The following is an 18,351-nucleotide window of genomic DNA, read 5'->3' as shown; positions in this document are numbered from 1 at the left end:
ACTATTATTTGATTCTGCTTTGGCTCATATTGCTGCCAGTGGACACCTAAGCATGCTGTGAAGACAAAGCTTTGACTGACACTGCAGACTGCACCTACTTTGGGATCACCCTATCCTGATAAACCTATTCACCCAGACAGCGGATGAAAAGGGTGGATGTTTTGTTGCAGGAACGTGGGGAAGGACAAAGACCAGCAGGCCTTCCTTTAACTGCAAGCAGTAGCAGCAGCTGAAAAGGCATTCTAGCATCACATGGGCCTGTGAGCCATTCATATACATATTCATATGGTTCAAGCAGCCCTTCCACCTAAAACAAAGTTACACCTTTTCAGACCAGGAGACTGGGTGCTTATCGGAGATCTCCAGAGAACCAGCTGGAATGAGAAATGGTGGAATGGCCCATTTCAGGTACTGCTGACAATCCAGACAGGAGTCAAAGTTGAAGGCTGTGCCACTTGGGTCCCTGTCAGCCATTGCAAGAGGATTACAGAACCACAGTAATAACCCAAAGGGTTAAAAAAAATTCCATATTGACGATGAAGAAGACAACAAGGGTGTACAATGTGCTCTCCCCTTTCAACCTACAGCTATGCTGGAACGAAAGAGTGAGGGGTGAAAGAGCGCCCTCCTCCAACAAGAGGATTTCTTGTTTCTTATATATTTTGCATACAAATTTTATACTACAAGAGTGATTAGAAATAATTAAAAGGGTGGAAATATAGTAGAAAAATGTGTGTTTCACCTTATTAAACCTCAGTGTACTGTTGTTATTTAGCTGTAATAAACTAATTATAAACTGTGTTTATAATGATAAACACAAAGATTGTACCTACACTATAAAGGAGCCGTTATTATTTTGCCTGTTTGTCATTGCTGGTATGAACCCTGCTCTGGCTGGATTGATCCCTTTCAATAAATCTCAATAACTTTCTTTCAATACAGTATATCTCAGAAAATCAGTTTGGTTTTGATGCTCAATTTATTTTTCCACAACAGGAAACTGTTTGTGTTCTACACTTGACTCACAAAACTCAGAGAGATGGAACAAAAGGTAGAGCAGGCCACCTGCTAATTAGACGGTTGGTGGTTCAGTCCCCGTCTGCTTCAGTCTGCATGCCAAAGATCCTTGAGCAAGATACTAACTCCAAGTTGCTCTTTGATGGATGGATCCGTAGGACTATGAATGTGTGTGAATGATAGATAGAAAGCACTTACATAGAAAAAAGTGCCTGGGTGAATGAGGCAAGTTGTATAAAAAGCACTTTGAGTGCTCAGTTTTAGTCCATTTAGCTTTAACACACCCTTGTCGTGATTCCTGGTTCACTGACCCAGTATTTTGAGTTTTGTGAGTTCATGATTTACCTTGGGTTTATGAAGTTATTTATGTTCTTGCTCTTCAGTGTTTCATCCTTTCAGTATAATATTTTCCAGCACATCTCTGTAGTGTGCACTTCCAGTCTGATTTTGTCAGTGCCTTGTTTTTAGTTACATTTCTGTCATTTGCTGTGTATGTTATTTTCGTGTACTTAGTTTGGTTATAGTTCTTGTCTTGTTATGTTAGTGCCCCACCTTCCCTCTGTCTCCCTCTCTTTCTCTGAACTGACAGATATGTGAAATTATCTGATACTTACCCTTCTTGATTCCTCCTCTTTAGCGCTAGCTAGATTCTCACGTACAGTGACTACAACTTTGTATAACTGCTATAAATTGTACTGCTGAACCTGAAGTAATGAGTCTGTTGTGAAAATGTAAGAAGCAGAAATTAGAGATAACATTTGTTTAAAAATGTCGTGAGTAAGTGTAAAAAGTGTCAGTTTCTCTGTCCTGGATTATTCTGTTTTAATGGGATAACTGACAGTCATCCCAGCAAGAAGGCACAAGGCAAGCCATTTGCTGCCGCCTATAGGTTAGTTTTGCACATTTACACTTCACTCAATCACCTGTTAAACATCACATGAAGCTGTCACAAGATAAACTGACTGTAAAGCAAATTGATGACTGAAAGCTGTTGGGTGTTTACTTACTTTTCATCTTTTAAAAGTTCATTATGAGCCAAACAAACACAGTGAACACTCAAGCACATTGTTCTAGATTATTATTGTGTTAATCTGAATAACCTTCCAATAATTCACAATATAACGTCTCTTTTTTTCCTTTTATTTTTCTTTTTTCTTTTCTTTTCTTCTCCTTTTTTTTCTTTTTCATAATATAACTTGAGCTGACCTCAAGAAGTATTAAATAAAGAATCCACTTTATTTTCTTTCTATGCATTTTGTAATGTAATATTTTTGCCAATTTATGGAAATGTCATGATGTGATGGACAGTGTTGGGCAAGTTACTTTGGAAAAGCAATTAGTTATAGTTACTTGTTACTTTAAAAAAAAAAAAAAAAAGTAGCACAACCTCACATGTCATATTGTATTAACACAAATGATCTAAAATCAGACAAAAAAAAAGTAACAACCACAAACATGTTTCATGAATCATTAACTTGAAATGCAACTATAAATTGTAAATTTTAAAAACCTATGCACAAGTTTTGTAAACAAGAAAGTTATTTGCAGCTATTTATCTACAGTGGGGCAAAAAAGTATTTAGTCAGCCACCGATTGTGCAAGTTCCCCCACTTAAAATGATGACAGAGGTCAGTAATTTGCACCAGAGGTACACTTCAACTGTGAGAGACAGAATGTGAAAAAAAAATCCATGAATTCACATGGTAGGATTTGTAAAGAATTTATTCGTAAATCAGGGTGGAAAATAAGTATTTGGTCACCTCAAACAAGGAAAATCTCTGGCTCTCACAGACCTGTAACGTCTTCTGTAAGAAGCTTTTCTGTCCCCCACTCGTTACCTGTATGAATGGCACCTGTTTGAACTCATCATCTGTATAAAAGACACCTGTCCACAGCCTCAAACAGTCAGACTCCAAACTCCGCCATGGCCAAGACCAAAGAGCTTTCGAAGGACACCAGGAAAAGTATTGTAGACCTGCACCAGACTGGGAAGAGTGAATCTACAATAGGCAAGCAGCTTGGTGTGAAAAAATCAACTGTGGGAGCAATCATCAGAAAATGGAAGACATACAAGACCACTGATAATCTCCCTCGATCTGGGGCTCCACGCAAGATCTCATCCCGTGGGGTCAAAATGATCATGAGAACGGTGAGCAAAGATCCCAGAACCACACGGGGGGACCTGGTGAATGACCTGCAGAGAGCTGGGACCAAAGTAACAAAGGTCACCATCAGTAACACACTACAACGGCAGGGAATCAAATCCCGCAGTGCCAGACGTGTTCCGCTGCTGAAGCCAGTGCATGTCCAGGCCCGTCTGAAGTTTGCCAGAGAGCACATGGATGATACAGCAGAGGATTGGGAGAATGTCATGTGGTCAGATGAAACCAAAGTAGAACTTTTTGGTATAAACTCAACTCGTCGTGTTTGGAGGAAGAAGAATACTGAGTTGCATCCCAAGAACACCATACCTACTGTGAAGCATGGGGGTGGAAACATCATGCTATGGGGCTGTTTTTCTGCCAAGGGGACAGGACGACTGATCCGTGTTAAGGACAGAATGAATGGGGCCATGTATCGTGAGATTTTGAGCCAAAACCTCCTTCCATCAGTGAGAACTTTGAAGATGAAACGAGGCTGGGTCTTCCAACATGACAATGATCCAAAACACACCGCCCGGGCAACAAAGGAGTGGCTCCGTAAGAAGCATTTGAAAGTCCTGGAGTGGCCTAGCCAGTCTCCAGACCTCAACCCCATAGAAAATCTGTGGCGGGAGTTGAAAGTCCGTGTTGCTTGGCGACAGCCCCAAAACATCACTGCTCTCGAGAAGATCTGCATGGAGGAATGGGCCAAAATACCAGCTACTGTGTGTGCAAACCTGGTAAAGACCTATAGTAAACGTTTGACCTCTGTTATTGCCAACAAAGGTTATGTTACAAAGTATTGAGTTGTATTTCTGTTATTGACCAAATACTTATTTTCCACCCTGATTTACAAATAAATTCTTTACAAATCCTACCATGTGGATTCATGGATTTTTTTTTTCACATTCTGTCTCTCACAGTTGAAGTGTACCTCTGGTGCAAATTACTGACCTCTGTCATCATTTTAGGTGGGGGAACTTGCACAATCGGTGGCTGACTAAATACTTTTTTGCCCCACTGTAAAAATGCAGCCAAGTTTTGTTTTTTTTTTGTTTTTTTTAAATAACCATTTCCAGCTATTTACAGAACAATCAGGTGTTCTGCATCAAATAAGATGCCACGCAAATTATTTGTGCCAGTTTAAAAAATAATTTTTGTCCACTTTAAGACAGACGAGAACATCACAAGCCTGATAGCTGCAGGCCTGACAGCAGGTGTATCACTCCTGTTTTCCACCTGGAGACAGCGTTGCAGTCTGCACGTCTTCAAGAAGAAGAAAGGCCTGAATCTACAGATCTATGAGCAAGATTTTCCTAACTGACTTCAAACGTTTGAGCTGTTTTTAATGATAGTGCATGGTTATTGATTACAGCAGATCATATAGGAGTATCAGGACACTGAAGAGACTGTTAAATAGATATGAGCAAAGGTGGAGTCTGTCATCCTTAAAATGCTCCTACGATAGGCAGCTGGCAGGATTGAATGACGCCTCTTTGGTGAAGTACAGATACAGGCTGTAAGCAACCATGAGCCACTGTGTGACAAACTAATAAACATGCATAATGTAGATTTGGTAAACACATAGGAGCCACTAATATGAGAAAATGAATGCGTTAGGGAGAGTTTGCTATCAGTCTCGGAACTGTTCAACTCAATTTTGTTTGCAGACAGAGCTAAAATGTTGCGACTTTGTTTAAAACTGGTGACAAAATTCTGATCAGATACAACCAGAGATGGGCAGTAACGCGTTACTTGTAACGTTAAAAGGTTATAAAACAAGTTTTAAAAAGAGACTTTTCCATTTGATTACATTTTGTATGATGGATTATGCAGAAAAAGTAGAATTGGGCTGAAAGATCTATCGCTTTATCACCTATTCAGGTTGTAAATCGTGTTTTTAAAAAGTAACTAAGTAACTAAGTAATTAATTACTTTTGAAAATAAGTAATCAGTAAAGTAACGGGATTACTTTTTTAGGGAAGTAATCAGTAATTAGTTACTGATTACTTTTTTCAAGTAACTTGACCAACACTGGATACAACTACATACAACATACAACATACAATATACACCACTGCTCAAGTGTTTGGGTCAGGTTGAGCGGTCCTTGTTTTTAATTTTTTTAAAAAGATCACATTTGATTTCCTGTAAATTCACCATACTTTCTTTGGTTGTTTTGTTCTTACTTTCTCTTTTCCCTCACCCCAGTGTGTCCCCAACGATGTGGCATGTGGCTGACCCTCACTGGGTCTGGTTTATCCTGTTAAGAGGGACTTTTTCCACCCCACTGTGTCCACATGCTTGCTCATTATTTGATTGTTGGTGTTCTTTTATGTGTATACTTTGTGTATGGACTATACTTTTGTAAACATTTTAGAAAAGATAATTAAATGCAGTATGGACATTGGGTGTAGGCTGCAGGAATGTGGAAAGATAAGAAACATGTGACCAACCCATCATTACACATGATTCTAAATAACGGTTTTAATTATGTTGTACACAAACATAACTGAAATGTGATTCTGATGATAGTTAATCATGCTTGATTGCTCAATACTGATACAAATTTAGGTGTTTCTGACTGTAATCCACTTTCTGTACAGTAGGCAGACCTAAAACAACCTTTTAAGCATCATTGTGTTCATAAAAATGGGCGTCATACATAACAGTCCATCATTTTTGGAGTTATCACTTTTAGAAATTTCTACATCAATGACATTGAGCCTTATTATGGAAAGCTACCATACCTGTTTGACTCTTAAAAAGCTACAATGCTTAAACCGACACAGTGATGAGCTGTTATCGTGTTGGAGGACTACTTCCTGCACACAACTGCAGGAACTCAATACCTCAGGCCAAGAAAGCAGTTCATGAAAGTACTCGTGGCACTGTAATGTTTAATTTCTGCCGTTTATTGAGATAAAACGTAATCTCGATGTTGGTGAGCTTTAGACATGCAGCCTCTGCTAGCTCTGGACAACATAAAGGTTGCCATTTCTGAGCTTCCAGTCTTTTTTTGAGCTAAAGTTAACTTATCGTAACTGTAAGGAGGAAGATTAGGGCCAGTGAAGGAAATAAAGAACATTTATACAGTTCAGAGTTTTCTCATAATTGTGAATCTTTGAAATCTCAGAATCCTGAGAATTTAGTGAGAATGTTTAATATGAAGTCTGAGAATTCAGAATTTTTGAAGAAAAAAAGAAAGGGGAGAATTCTGACTTTTCTTAGAATTCTGCATTTTGAGAATTATGTTTTTGTTTTGTTTTTTTAGATTTCATGAATCCACATCCTTGGCGGAAAAATTCTGAATTCTCAGAATGCAAAATTCTGAAAAATCTTTTTTTTTTTTAAATCTCAAAATTCTTACTTTTTCCTCTTTGTATTCTGGAAAAAAAGCAACTTTTTGATTCGCCCTACATAATGACTACAGCTTAAAGCAAACTGGCCCCCCAAAAAACCTCTCACCTCAGACCACTAAAGCTCACCAAGCTACAATACTATCTCCTTAACAAATCTGTAAAGAACAAAATCGAACGAGATGCAGTTTTACAAATTCATTTCTGCAGCTATATTCAATGCTTGGTTCAGCTAACAGCCTCCATGTTTATTGATGAATACAGCAGGAGAGACAGGAGTCAGTTTTTCTCAAATAAAATATTCAAACGTCAAACCGTTCTTTCCTTGAAGGCAGGAAAAAGGGTGAAAGTACAGATATATATAGAGCAGCCACATTAGGCCCATGCCTGCTATAAATGATTAATATTGTACAGGTCACACATGCTCCTTCCAATTTCTATATGTATCATACAGTGCAGCTACGTTTACATTCATACTTAAATACAGTCACACCGGTGTGCTCTGTGGGGACTGAACCACGTACAGCATGTGTCACTGGTGTTTTTAGAAGGATCTGCTGAGTAGAATAAAGTATGTGAGCTAATGAGTAGCAATTACTGGAACATAGCACTGAGTAGCAACAGCAGTAAACGGTCAGTGGTGTCACCCATCTTCCACAATTACATCACAACATACTACATGTATGCTCCATTCTGCCATTTTTATTTTATTGCCCATTCATCTGTTTACATTGCGAATCACTTAAACATCACCAACCACCAATCTGTTTCTTTGTGAGTAGGTTTTTTTTTTTTTCATCTTTAGATCATTTTCACACTAATGTAAGCAACATCAGCAAGTTATAACACATAAAGCTTAGCATTTCAAGAAACGAGACACTTTAGTAACAATATTACAAAGGGGTTTTTTCATAGCTTCCAAAAAAATGAAAAAGTGAACAAATGGGAAAAAAAATAAACTTTTAAAGAATTAGCATAATAAAAATTAATTTATTCCAAGTAAAAATACAAAATAATATTAATGACATTGACCAGATATGAAAGTCTCCCCCAGAAATAACTATTAATGGTTGAGAAATAAGTCTGTAAAGAAAAAACATGAAATAAAAATGAAAATATGCAAATATGTTTAAATTCTTCTTTTGTTTTTTAGCAAAACTTTCTAAAAATAATGAAAATTTCTCAGTACAAAGGCTACATTACTACTGGAAGGTACTAGCAGGTAGAGTAGGTAAATACACAGTAGAAAATGATTTTTAGTGAATCACAATGCTTGCAATGAAAATAATTCTGCAGTAAAGATTTATGCCTCTTTTTTCTTGTTTTCTTCTTTTCTACAAACAGTACAAACAGTATTGCACATTACGACAAAGAATCAAGGTTGTTAGCCTTTAAAAAAAAGGGACTAATTCAAGTCTTGCTAGAATAGAAGGCCACCAGTCTATTGATGCACCTTGGGGGCTTCAGATCAAGTTACAGGTGAAAACACTTGTGTCTGTTTTGTGGTAAAAATAACATTCTTTTCACTCTACCTCCAGCCGTGACTCTCACAAGTCTTTCTCGTCGGGCTAACGAATCGGGGTTGCTCTTTTTTCCCTCTTTTTTTCTTACAAAAACAAAAAAGGGAGCACAAACGTTTAGGAAACATAAAAAACTTCTCTTAAAAAAATAACGAACAGAAGATCTCTTTCACAACTCTGGTCAGCATAGTAAATGATTGATTATAAATATACAAAAAGGTGGGAAATATGTGTCGTTTTCCTCTTTGAGCACCTTATATTCGATTTCCTTAAAGAGCTCTCCTCCCTCCGATGTTTCGACCAGTGGGGCGCTCACCCTCGCTGCCACTGTAATAAAGTAGACTCTCACTAACTACATATTATTAGTATAAAGCTCTAGCTCCTTCAGTTGTTGTCTTTTTCCAAAAAAATAAAATAATTAATTCTTAAAATAAAAGCAAACTTTAAAAAAAGCATGATAAGATTTAAAAAAGAAAAATCAACCATCTGTTAAATCATTTCTCTTGAAGAATTAAATTAATATATATTTCTCATCTGAATAAACTTACTTAGAAAATATCTTTTTCTCTCCTAATATATTTCAAAATTGAGGTATTGCAAAAGATCTTGTCAGTCAGAAAGCACACTTTATCTCTCTTTTTTTTTGTCTTTTAACAAAAAGAACAGCTGACTGTTGAAAACTGGTCAGATACAAAGAGTAGTGCATAACAAATAGCTATTATAGAGAAGGAACAAACATAGAAAACCTTTTTTTTTCTGGGTGGGGAAAGAAATGTCACAAAAAATACCCAGAATTCACTTTCATAGGGATGCTTATTATTACTCATGGTTAGCCTCAGTTAAGAAGAAAAAACGTATTGTTGCTTAGTTTCGATTTCTTGGTGAAAAAACAAACAAACACACAGTTTAACTGAGTAAAATGGAAAGAGAGGAGAGGGACTGCAGGGGCGCCAATCACAACTCACGGAATTAAGGAAAAGGGGAAGGGGTAACACGCGATAACTCGCAATGATGCAGGATCCCATTCAGATTGTCCACAAAACTGCTAAAACCAGTGTAATGTGGCCCAGCCTCCCAAAAAAAAAAAAAAAAAAAAAAAAAAAAAGCATACCCTCCCCGTCTTCAGCAGTCAATACTTAAAGTTTCTATGCATTGCATCCACCTACCCGCCCATTCCTGTTTAAACTGCACCATAACCTTTTGATAAAAACAAAAATATATATCTATATGTCCACCTTTTTTTTCTTTTTTTAAGCAGGTCCATTACTTCAAGCTTTGCAGGAAAATAAAAATCTGGATAAATGTGGTAATCCCAGTTTGCACATCTGCATGTTCCGGCAACGCTCCTCCTTCCCACCCATCCCTACCCCTTCCCATTTAGCGAGAGCATGTGCAGGGCTCAGTTTATCAAGTGTCCAGTAGCTTCAGTGTTAAGTTTGACTCCTCGCCCCTAAACGCCTCTCTCTCTTTTTTTTTTTTTCCTCATCCGATCTGCTGCGCCCACGTACCGTCCAGTTTCCTCATCCCGTGTGTCAGGTGGTCTCTGTTAAACAAAGTCGAACACGTGAGCTCTTTGGTTGCACTCTGGGACGTAAACGTGCGCTTTTTCTCAATGGTGGAAAAATAAAAGGATAATTTCAACTCAGTTCTCAGTCTAAGCTCACATTGGTTGCGTCTCCTCGGACCCAGTTAATGTGCATTTAAAAAAAAAAAAAAAGATCGACAGCCGTCCGAGTACACATGTGAGAGACTTCTGTGTGTACTGGTGCAAGAGTGTGTGTGTGTGTACGTGTGTGCAAGTAGGTGTGTGTACAAGAGAACATATATACGTGTGCATACACTAGTTATGACATTTCACAGGACTTCTATGTCGGACACTGACGACAGTTAAAGCGAATCACAGTTCTAGGCATACTCAGACCTAACTACGTACTGTATAAAAAATTGCACAATTCTATCAACAATCACTGCAAAAAAGGGAAAAAAGTACTTCACCTATCAGACAGTTTGTTTGTTTTAATGGTAATCCTACATTTTTTTTTTTGGGATTTGTGATTATTAAGGTTTTGTCTTTATCATATTATCTGGATGCCTGTTTGTGCAGGAACCCTCTGGTTCCTCTGACCAGCTTTTCCCTGTATCTGTCCAGTTTGGTGTGAGTCAAACCTACGTCTGTAGTGTGCTGTGCAAACATGGGCAGAATCGAATAGACGTGATATTGAAAAAGTCTATTGCATGCAGCAACCTGATTGAAATAAACATGCAGTTAGGGGGCGACCCTCCCCATCCCCCCCCCGCCCGGTCCCCACACACGCACACACAAGCACACAAGCACACACACACACACACACACACACACACACACACAAAAGTTAGCCGTCTCTGCCTGGGGCGCCCCCTCCCCCTGCCGCGGCTCTCATTTAATTTAGGAGGAAAAAAAAGAAAACGTAAAAAAACCCACCAGGTGCTTCTCTCTACATCTGCTGTTATTTTACACCCTAGCCTGAATAAAGTTATGGTATCTGTTTATACCATGGATTTAGCAGCAAAGCTATTGCAGCATTACATTTACATAACACTAAAAAATAATGTTATTATCAAAAATAAAGACCTAGAAAGCAAACTGATCTGATTGCGCATATGAGGTATTAATATTTTCAGAGTCAAAATGGAGAGCGAATATAGCCGTGTTATTTTTTCTCTTTTTAACTCCACACTACTGGATAGCTGTTGAATCTTGCTACATCTTATGTCACCTATTTTGCTCCTCAGTATGCATTAATTTCATTTGCCTTTGGTAGTTCTTTTTTCTTCTTAAATCAGGGGCAATATAACTACAGGTTTTGAAAATAAGTGCATGCTCCTTTTACGTAAAATTTAAATTATCTATAGATGTATAGATAGGTACAAAACAAAATATATATATTTATATATATTTATATATGTATATTTTAAATATTTGCATGGTCCCACCTCTGTCTTAGTAAAGGGGAGGGAGGTCCAACAGGACGTACCGCACCACCTAGTCAACAGAACAGGGAACTAAAAGTAGCCAGGGGCCTAACATACCATCCTGTGTGCGTGTGTGTTTGTGTGTGTGTTTAGTAAGATTTTGTGCCAAAGTGCAAATTCTAAGCTCATGGATTTTCGCATTTCAATTCCCCCACAAAGCTTCATCGTCGGGGGGAACACTAGACGATGAGTTCAGAGCTGTGTGCTGTGAAGAAAGTCCCATGTGTTTGATGGTATCACTTCTGCCTTTTTTTTATCATGAGGTGTTTGTGGGATGCAGGGTGGATAGATGGGGCTTTGGGGAGGAGGGTTCCAGCGCTGTCCCAGGCTGCAGGAGGATTTTTTGGGGGCAGGTTGGCGTGGGTTCACTGGGGAGGAGGGGCGGGGGGTTAGGCAGGGCTGGCTCTTGGACTCAACCAACTCCCTCAGCTCCAGCGGAAGGACACGTGTCGAGGGCGGTCGCCCCCTTCCTTCACCAGTGGCTTGTGAAACTCTCGGCCGGCTCGTGAGTGGATGCTGGCCCAGCAGTACTCGCAGTAGTACTGCAGGCAGGTGACGTTGGCACAGAAGAAGGGGGCGAACTTGCCCCCACAGCGTGCCCCCTGGCACTCGTCGCACATCTGGTCGTCCAAGACGTACGGCTTGACCTCCACCTGGCAAAAAAAAAAAAAAAATCTAAACAAAACCGCATTTTAGGTTATCATATCCAAAAAACACAGATTGAAGTGGCGTACGCTCAGATTCATAAAAAATTCACTTCCTGTTCAAGTAAACAGTCTTTGAAACAAAGGGCTCAGTAATACTGTGTTCACGGCGACTGCTGCCATAATCTGTCAGCCTCAACAATGTTTTAAAGAAAAAGAAACCAGCTAATGCAATCGTGTTCACTGTGAATGAGAACAGATATTTTTAGATATGAAATGACAGACAAATCAAGGAAACCTGATAAAACAGATCAGCTGCAGCTGCCTCCCCGTCAACGAGCAACGAGAAACGGAAGCCCGGTTCAGTGAAACTACCATGTCCTCTGGGTGTCATTGCATGATAATCAAAAAATAGGGCTGCTATGAGTCACTGATGGATTTTAAGCAATCAATAAATAACTCCAGGCTACATCCACGATCCTTTCCACAGGTGTGGGGTCAAACAATTGGTACAGATCTACCGTTGCCATTAAACAGTCTGCATCGATTCCCAGTATAAAAGATGGGTATATCCATCATGGCATCTCCCACTGGTTCATGAAACCACATGAGACTAATGAAAGGTGGATCAGTTAATTAATGTCGTGTTTTATTCAGTGATTCAGTAAAAGTAGTGATTGAGCCCATAAAGTCAGGAAAATGTTTACCAAGGTAACAGAGCAAAGATTCAAGGGCCATTTTAGCATGGACTGCTGTACTATCAGGTCTTTTTGCAACCAAAGAAGGCGCCCTCTACTGGCCATTAAAAATAAAGTATGCGAGCTGCAGGTTTTTTTTCCCCATTTCCTCCAGTTTTTTGTTGTTGTTGTGTATATATGTGATTTGCACAGTAACTGTGCTAGAATAACAGCTGGTTTTCTCCAGATGTGTTGCCCATTTAAGTCATAGTCCAGAACCCCCGTTCATTGTGATCCGTTTGACAATTTCTAAAATAAAACAGGACAGGTATCCACCCATCCACCAATATAATGAAGCCAGGAGACAAGAAATGAGAGCTCAGTCACCATGGAGACGCCTCAGCATACAAGCAGGCAGAGGTGGATGTTAACCTTGTTATAGTGTGGCCACAAAATGAAAGGTTATCAAATCCTTCAGCAGTGGGAGACTGTGCTTAGCCAAACTCTGCAGCAGCTACAGTGGAATATCCACTGCTGAGAGCAACGAGCTCACGGAAGACAAAAAAGCAAGAAAGCCAGAAAGAAACGGCCAAGCTGCCAGGCCATTAAACACCAATTTCATCTCGGTGGACACAGAGCTGACCAGAGGTAATTAGCTCACATGTGCTATCATCAAGAGCCATTTACAGTTAAGTGAGTCACAGACAATGAAGGCGAGAAGAAGGACGAAGAGAAAATGGCACCAGCTGGCATCCTAGTTTCTCACCACAACTGAACATGAATTTCAAGAATGCGCTCCACTGTCTGTGGTCTGCAGTGAATATAAATCCTTTCAAAACTCTTAATTCTTTCAACTTGAATCCTTTTGTTGCAGCCTAATGCCTAAAACAACAAAACAAATGTAAGATGGACATCTATTTACCGCATAAAAGGAAGAAATTTTGCTAGGTATCTGGTTCAAAGACATGAAAATAAATATTTTGTTGTGTGAATGTTTTTGATGCTGTAAAGTGGTGTTTTCGGCAAACAGTCCAAGTCATAATAAAGACACCATAAACCCCCGACTGAAGATAGATGGTGATAGCTGAGGTGGGTTGGACAGCCCCGCCCTGCAGAGGCTCAGCTTCCTGGCTGACAACCAGTCTCCCTCGGTCACGATCTGTCCCGCTGCAATTGGCCGGCGTGCCTAAAATAACCACCCAGCAGCACAGCTCCAGTGAATATACATGTATAGGGAACTACTATAATTAAACCATCCCTATGTGTCGGGACTCAGCCAAAGGCCATAGTCATTACACATCCAGGCATGGCCTTTCGTTATTGTAGGCTATGTTGGGTAGCTGGCTGAAATCCCTGCTATAATGAAAACTCTGATACATGGAGGACTCAAGCAGAGTTCAGCTCCACAGCTCGCCATAGGAATGACTGTGAAAACCTCACTTGTGGTCGAGACGCTGCTCTCTTTCAGAAGAGGGATCGCTGTGAACGAAGCTCACGAAGCTCACAAACTCACTCACCCTTTTGTCGATGTCATTGTGCTGCAGCTGAACGAAGCGAGCGCTGATGGCAGCGATGTAGCTCTGCTGATTGGAGAAGGCCACGCGGCCGGCTCCCTTTGGGTATTTGAGCTCTGGGTCCGTGTCGATGCCAGCATAGCAAACACCTCCGTACAGCCTGTCCATGATCATAGCCAGCTCCACTGCGGAGAAAGGAAGGGAAGAGAGGTGGGGGTGGGGAGAGAGATGATTAGTGCCACAAACTCCTCTCGGGAGTTTCTGTGAGTTTGCAAGTTCTGAGTTTAGTTTGTTCTTCAAATTGAAAGCCTTCAGTTACGCTTGAAAAAGCAAAAGAAGTGTCCGACATAAAAATCTGCCCTGCTACACTACGCATCAGAGCAGCAGTCTCAACTCAAACTGCTGGTGTAATTAGCAGGGGGTCACATTGCAGACAAGCCAGCAATGTTTAGCCCAAGAAAAGAAAGACTGAGCCTTCCATTACACCATGAATTCTTAACGTGATGACCACTTGGCCTCCGTCCTGGAAACCCAAGTAGAGGATTGTTTTCTCACAGGAAGAACTTTCATTATAGCCTCCAGCCTCTGAGCTCCATGCCAGCCAATGTTATAAAGGCAATTTAGAGGCTCTGGGAGCTTGCTGGGGAAAAAAAAAGAAAAAAAAAAGATGTCCTCTCATTCATATTTCTGACTTACCTGCACGCAGGGGCCGTGGCACCCCCCCAACAAAGATGGTCTTGCGGGGATCCAGAGGCTGGGAGCCATCCATGACAAAGTCACTGTCGCTCAGGTTCCAGGGACGGATCTGGACCTTTGTGTAAAAGAAAAATGAAATGTTCCCACTTAGAAGTCATTGTGTGGTAAGCTGGTTGTGCATTTGGTTTTAACTAGATAGCAGTGTGGTATCAATCAATTATGTTAACTATACATTAGTTTAATCCAGAGTAAATTAGAAAGATAGTAGCCCACAATCTTCTACAAATCAATGGTCCACAGACATTGTCTGAACAACACACCACACAGTTTATCTCAATACAAGTAAACTATATCTACATATATCTCCATCTCTCTCTCTCATATATATGTAGATGTAGATGTATAGATGGATAGATATATATCTCTATCTTAATGTTACACAACTTATATGATTTCCATATAGAATGTACACAACTTAATGTTAGAAGCCTTAGAGTCTGTGCTAAAATAAGAAGGTTAACCAGCTAAACTTAAACACATAAACATGCTGGAATTGGCACTGAGAGCCAGACAGCATGCTAATTTTAGCAGTTGGCTCAAAGCACTACTGTTAACCTCACAGGCCACTAGCATGGCACTTGAATTTTTTTTTGGTGATCAACTGGACCCAGCACCAAATTTGGATTCAGGAGACAAACACCCTCTCTACTTTTAAGGTTGTGCTGAAATTTTATAAATATTAAAAAAAAAGAAAAAAAAAGAAAAAAGAGGGCTGCATCAGGTGACCCTGAACATTCCCTTAGTTATTTATTCTTTTCACTCTCTGAATTTGAATAAAAGACAGTGTGTCTTTTATTCTGTAAAGGGAGTTTTTCCTTGCCACTGTCACCAAGAGCTTTCTAACAGGGTCTAAGGCATCATTTGATTGTTCAGGCTTTTTGTATATTTTAGAGTCTTTACCTTACAATATAAAGCACCGTTACACACTTGTTCTTGTGATTTGGCACTATATGAATAAAACAGAATCAACTTTTTTTTTAAGAACCGTGGGCATACTGTCTGGGCAATTTAAATAAGTGAACTCTCATTAATTCAAGAAAACACATGTACCCCAAGAAAATATGGAGGGAAATGTGGTAGCCATGTCAAAGTATGTTGCACCATTTCAAGAACTTTGTCTTAAACTTACTGGTTTGTCTTTGATTGTGGGACTGGATACACACAGGTAGAGTTTTCCATCTTCCTCAATGCAGGCATCAATCAGGGCCTGAACAGAAGATTCTTCCTGGAAAAGCAGGAAGGCATAGCCTAAAAAGGAAAAACAAAAACAGGGATTTTACAGGAAGAGAGAAAAAAAGAGTTTCCACAGAAACTACATTTCCTGTGTTTAATAGTCACAACCTTGTGACCATGACACTTTAAAGTCTGTCTTCAAGGCAAGAATTCATGGATATCAGACTTTATTTTTTAAATACAGTGTCACAATCCCATGACTAAGCCCCACACTGTTTTCCTTTGAACTATTCATAGATTCAGACAAGCAGGGCTCCAAGTGCACAGATGACCTTGCAGCCTGTTCTTCCATACTCATCAGCCTTGCATTCATATACGAGACATTCAGATGTTCCAGGCACCTTGCCGCCTGCACAGCCTCAGATTAAATGGCACGGAGTGCTTCACTCCTAAAGGAACCATGCAAAATTGATCAGCCTAACGCACTGCAGATCTTCCAGAGTCAGGTAGAGAGAGTTTGGTGATGTCTTTGAGAGGCAGAAAGAAAGAATGAGCAATTCAGACAGTCACTCTGTACTACTGAATTATTTAGCACGGAGAGCAGAGACCTCATCCAAGGTCAGAGCTATTAAGCCACTTCAGGCACCCAATTCAATAGGGTACATCCATCACACGGTGCTACGGGGATAACGAGCAACAAAGATCTGATTTATAGGCTGAGCATCATGAGCGCCATATATTGAGAAAAGACAAAAAAAGAAAACTTTTTTGACAGATGGATAATGAATACAGGATGCATGTCTGAAACTGATAAAGGTAAATATCCAGTGCAGCACATCAGTCAAAAAAAGGCAGGAGATAATGCCACACAGTCACCTCTGAATAACACTAACCTATTCATTTATTGCTCTATTTATGCCAGAAAGGACCCGGCAACACCTGTGGCACCCATGAGTCAGAGGATTACGAGCTGCTGTCTGAGGAGTTTGAGTGGGTTTCTACCGGAGGACACTCCGACTCCAGTCACTTCACCTATTGCGTATCTCTAAAGGCCATTTGTTCCAGTGAGAACCCAATTATCTTTGACATCGTATCACCCTAACAAATGCAAAACCCAGTGACACACACTGACATGGACAAATGCACGAGTGGCAATGCGACTTTGATGTTTTAACATTTCTGAGTAGAGTTGCTACAGTTTAGATAAGCAGAAACTGGAGGAGCAAAAAAAAAAAAAAAGGTCTGACTCAGCAGACCCCGTGGTGTGTAGATGCATCTGCGTGCATGTATTAGGGAAGGGGGGATAAAAGCAATGCAAGAAAGAAAACTGCCGCCAGTCTCAAAGGTAAGCTGAAAAAAAAAGCAGGTGCGTAAGCAGATGCGGGTTTGTCCTTAGGAGAAAGGGTTTTTGTCCGACTGCGACTGAACGTGAGGCATGTGCCCTGATGCATGTGACGCGTCTCGCCATCGCAGTGATGTGGCACTGCTCTCCCTCTAGCAGTGATGACTACTGCATCTTCCTGACATCGGCATCTACAGCAGCAGAAAACACTGCAGCAGATTTCCATGCAGTGTATGAAGCTTCAGGATTGTGATCTGATGACTCTGAAGAGCGAGAAAACTGCGACTGCGCAGAAAATACTGAAAAGAACCCAAAAGCAGCATTTTTGCAGAAGCCACCAAACACAAAACTGTGTTGGAACTTAAACTGGTCAGTAGATGGGAAGAAAAGTAGTCCTTCCCTGAACGCCACACTCAGGATCTGCAATACAGCATGTCTACCACTTTCGTGGTGAAAACCTGAGTGTGTTTAAGAATTCACCTCGTACTTTGTAGAGCTACCTTTTGAAGCAGTTAGACTTGCAAGGTTCTCCGGGCACGTCTCTTTCAGTTTAAAACATCTGGCAACTGGGATTTTCGCCGGTTCTCCAAGGTGAAACTGCTCCGGCTCTTTCAAGTCAGATGAGTCGTACTGGTGTAAAGCAGCATCTTCAAGTAATGCCACAGATTCTCAATTGCACTAAAGTTTGAGCTTTACCTTTAAACCACTCCAATGTGGGATTAGAGTTGTGTTTAAGGCCATTGTCCTGCTGATAACAGACACTCTTGGCCTTTCTGGCAGACTGAAACTGAAAAGTTATGCTTTATTGGGGATTTATGAATCAGTGGCTACAACGTAACGTCAGACCCACCTGAAACCCTACGCTATGATCTACAGCTATTTGATGTGCACCTCCCCACACGAGTCTAAATCAGCTCTTAGTTTTGTCTGATCAGCAAACTTTTTTGGAAAATCTGCCACTTACCCTTTCCAACTCCAAATGTTTTTTACGTACTGGCAACCTTTCCATATAGATCCACTCCATGAAATGGACAGTTTAATGCTGATCTATGGACCGATACTCCCATCTCCACTGTGGAACTTTGCCACTATATCAGTATTACCTTTCGTATCCACGTTAAATCTCTGAGATATGGGTGAGATATTCTTTCCATGTTCTTTTAATAAAAGAGTCATTTGGCTCCGGTTTATACTAC

At 40.2% G+C, this 18,351-nt stretch overlaps 1 protein-coding gene across 8 annotated transcripts in view; it reads right to left on the bottom strand.

Annotated features, from left to right (window-relative positions):
• Positions 1 to 9,153: 9,153 nt before the first annotated feature.
• The window catches only part of cpeb3 (cytoplasmic polyadenylation element binding protein 3), a 39,552-nt gene continuing 30,354 nt past the window's right edge, over positions 9,154 to 18,351 (bottom strand). For all 8 annotated transcript variants that reach the window (XM_085368914.1, XM_085368911.1, XM_085368912.1 and 5 more), the window contains 4 exons: positions 15,770 to 15,888; positions 14,581 to 14,695; positions 13,888 to 14,069; positions 9,154 to 11,702 (listed from right to left, as the gene is read on the bottom strand). In XM_085368914.1, the coding sequence (XP_085225040.1) occupies positions 11,475 to 11,702; positions 13,888 to 14,069; positions 14,581 to 14,695; positions 15,770 to 15,888 (644 nt within the window). In that variant the 3' untranslated portion in view covers positions 9,154 to 11,474. The remainder of the gene's footprint in view (positions 11,703 to 13,887; positions 14,070 to 14,580; positions 14,696 to 15,769; positions 15,889 to 18,351) is intronic.

The sequence above is a fragment of the Diplotaxodon limnothrissa genome, linkage group LG13, assembly GCF_057381915.1.
Source record: "Diplotaxodon limnothrissa isolate DT_005_m linkage group LG13, D_limnothrissa_male_GT1.1, whole genome shotgun sequence".
Lineage (NCBI taxonomy): Eukaryota > Metazoa > Chordata > Actinopteri > Cichliformes > Cichlidae > Diplotaxodon > Diplotaxodon limnothrissa.
This window is presented reverse-complemented; position numbering and strand designations above follow the sequence as displayed.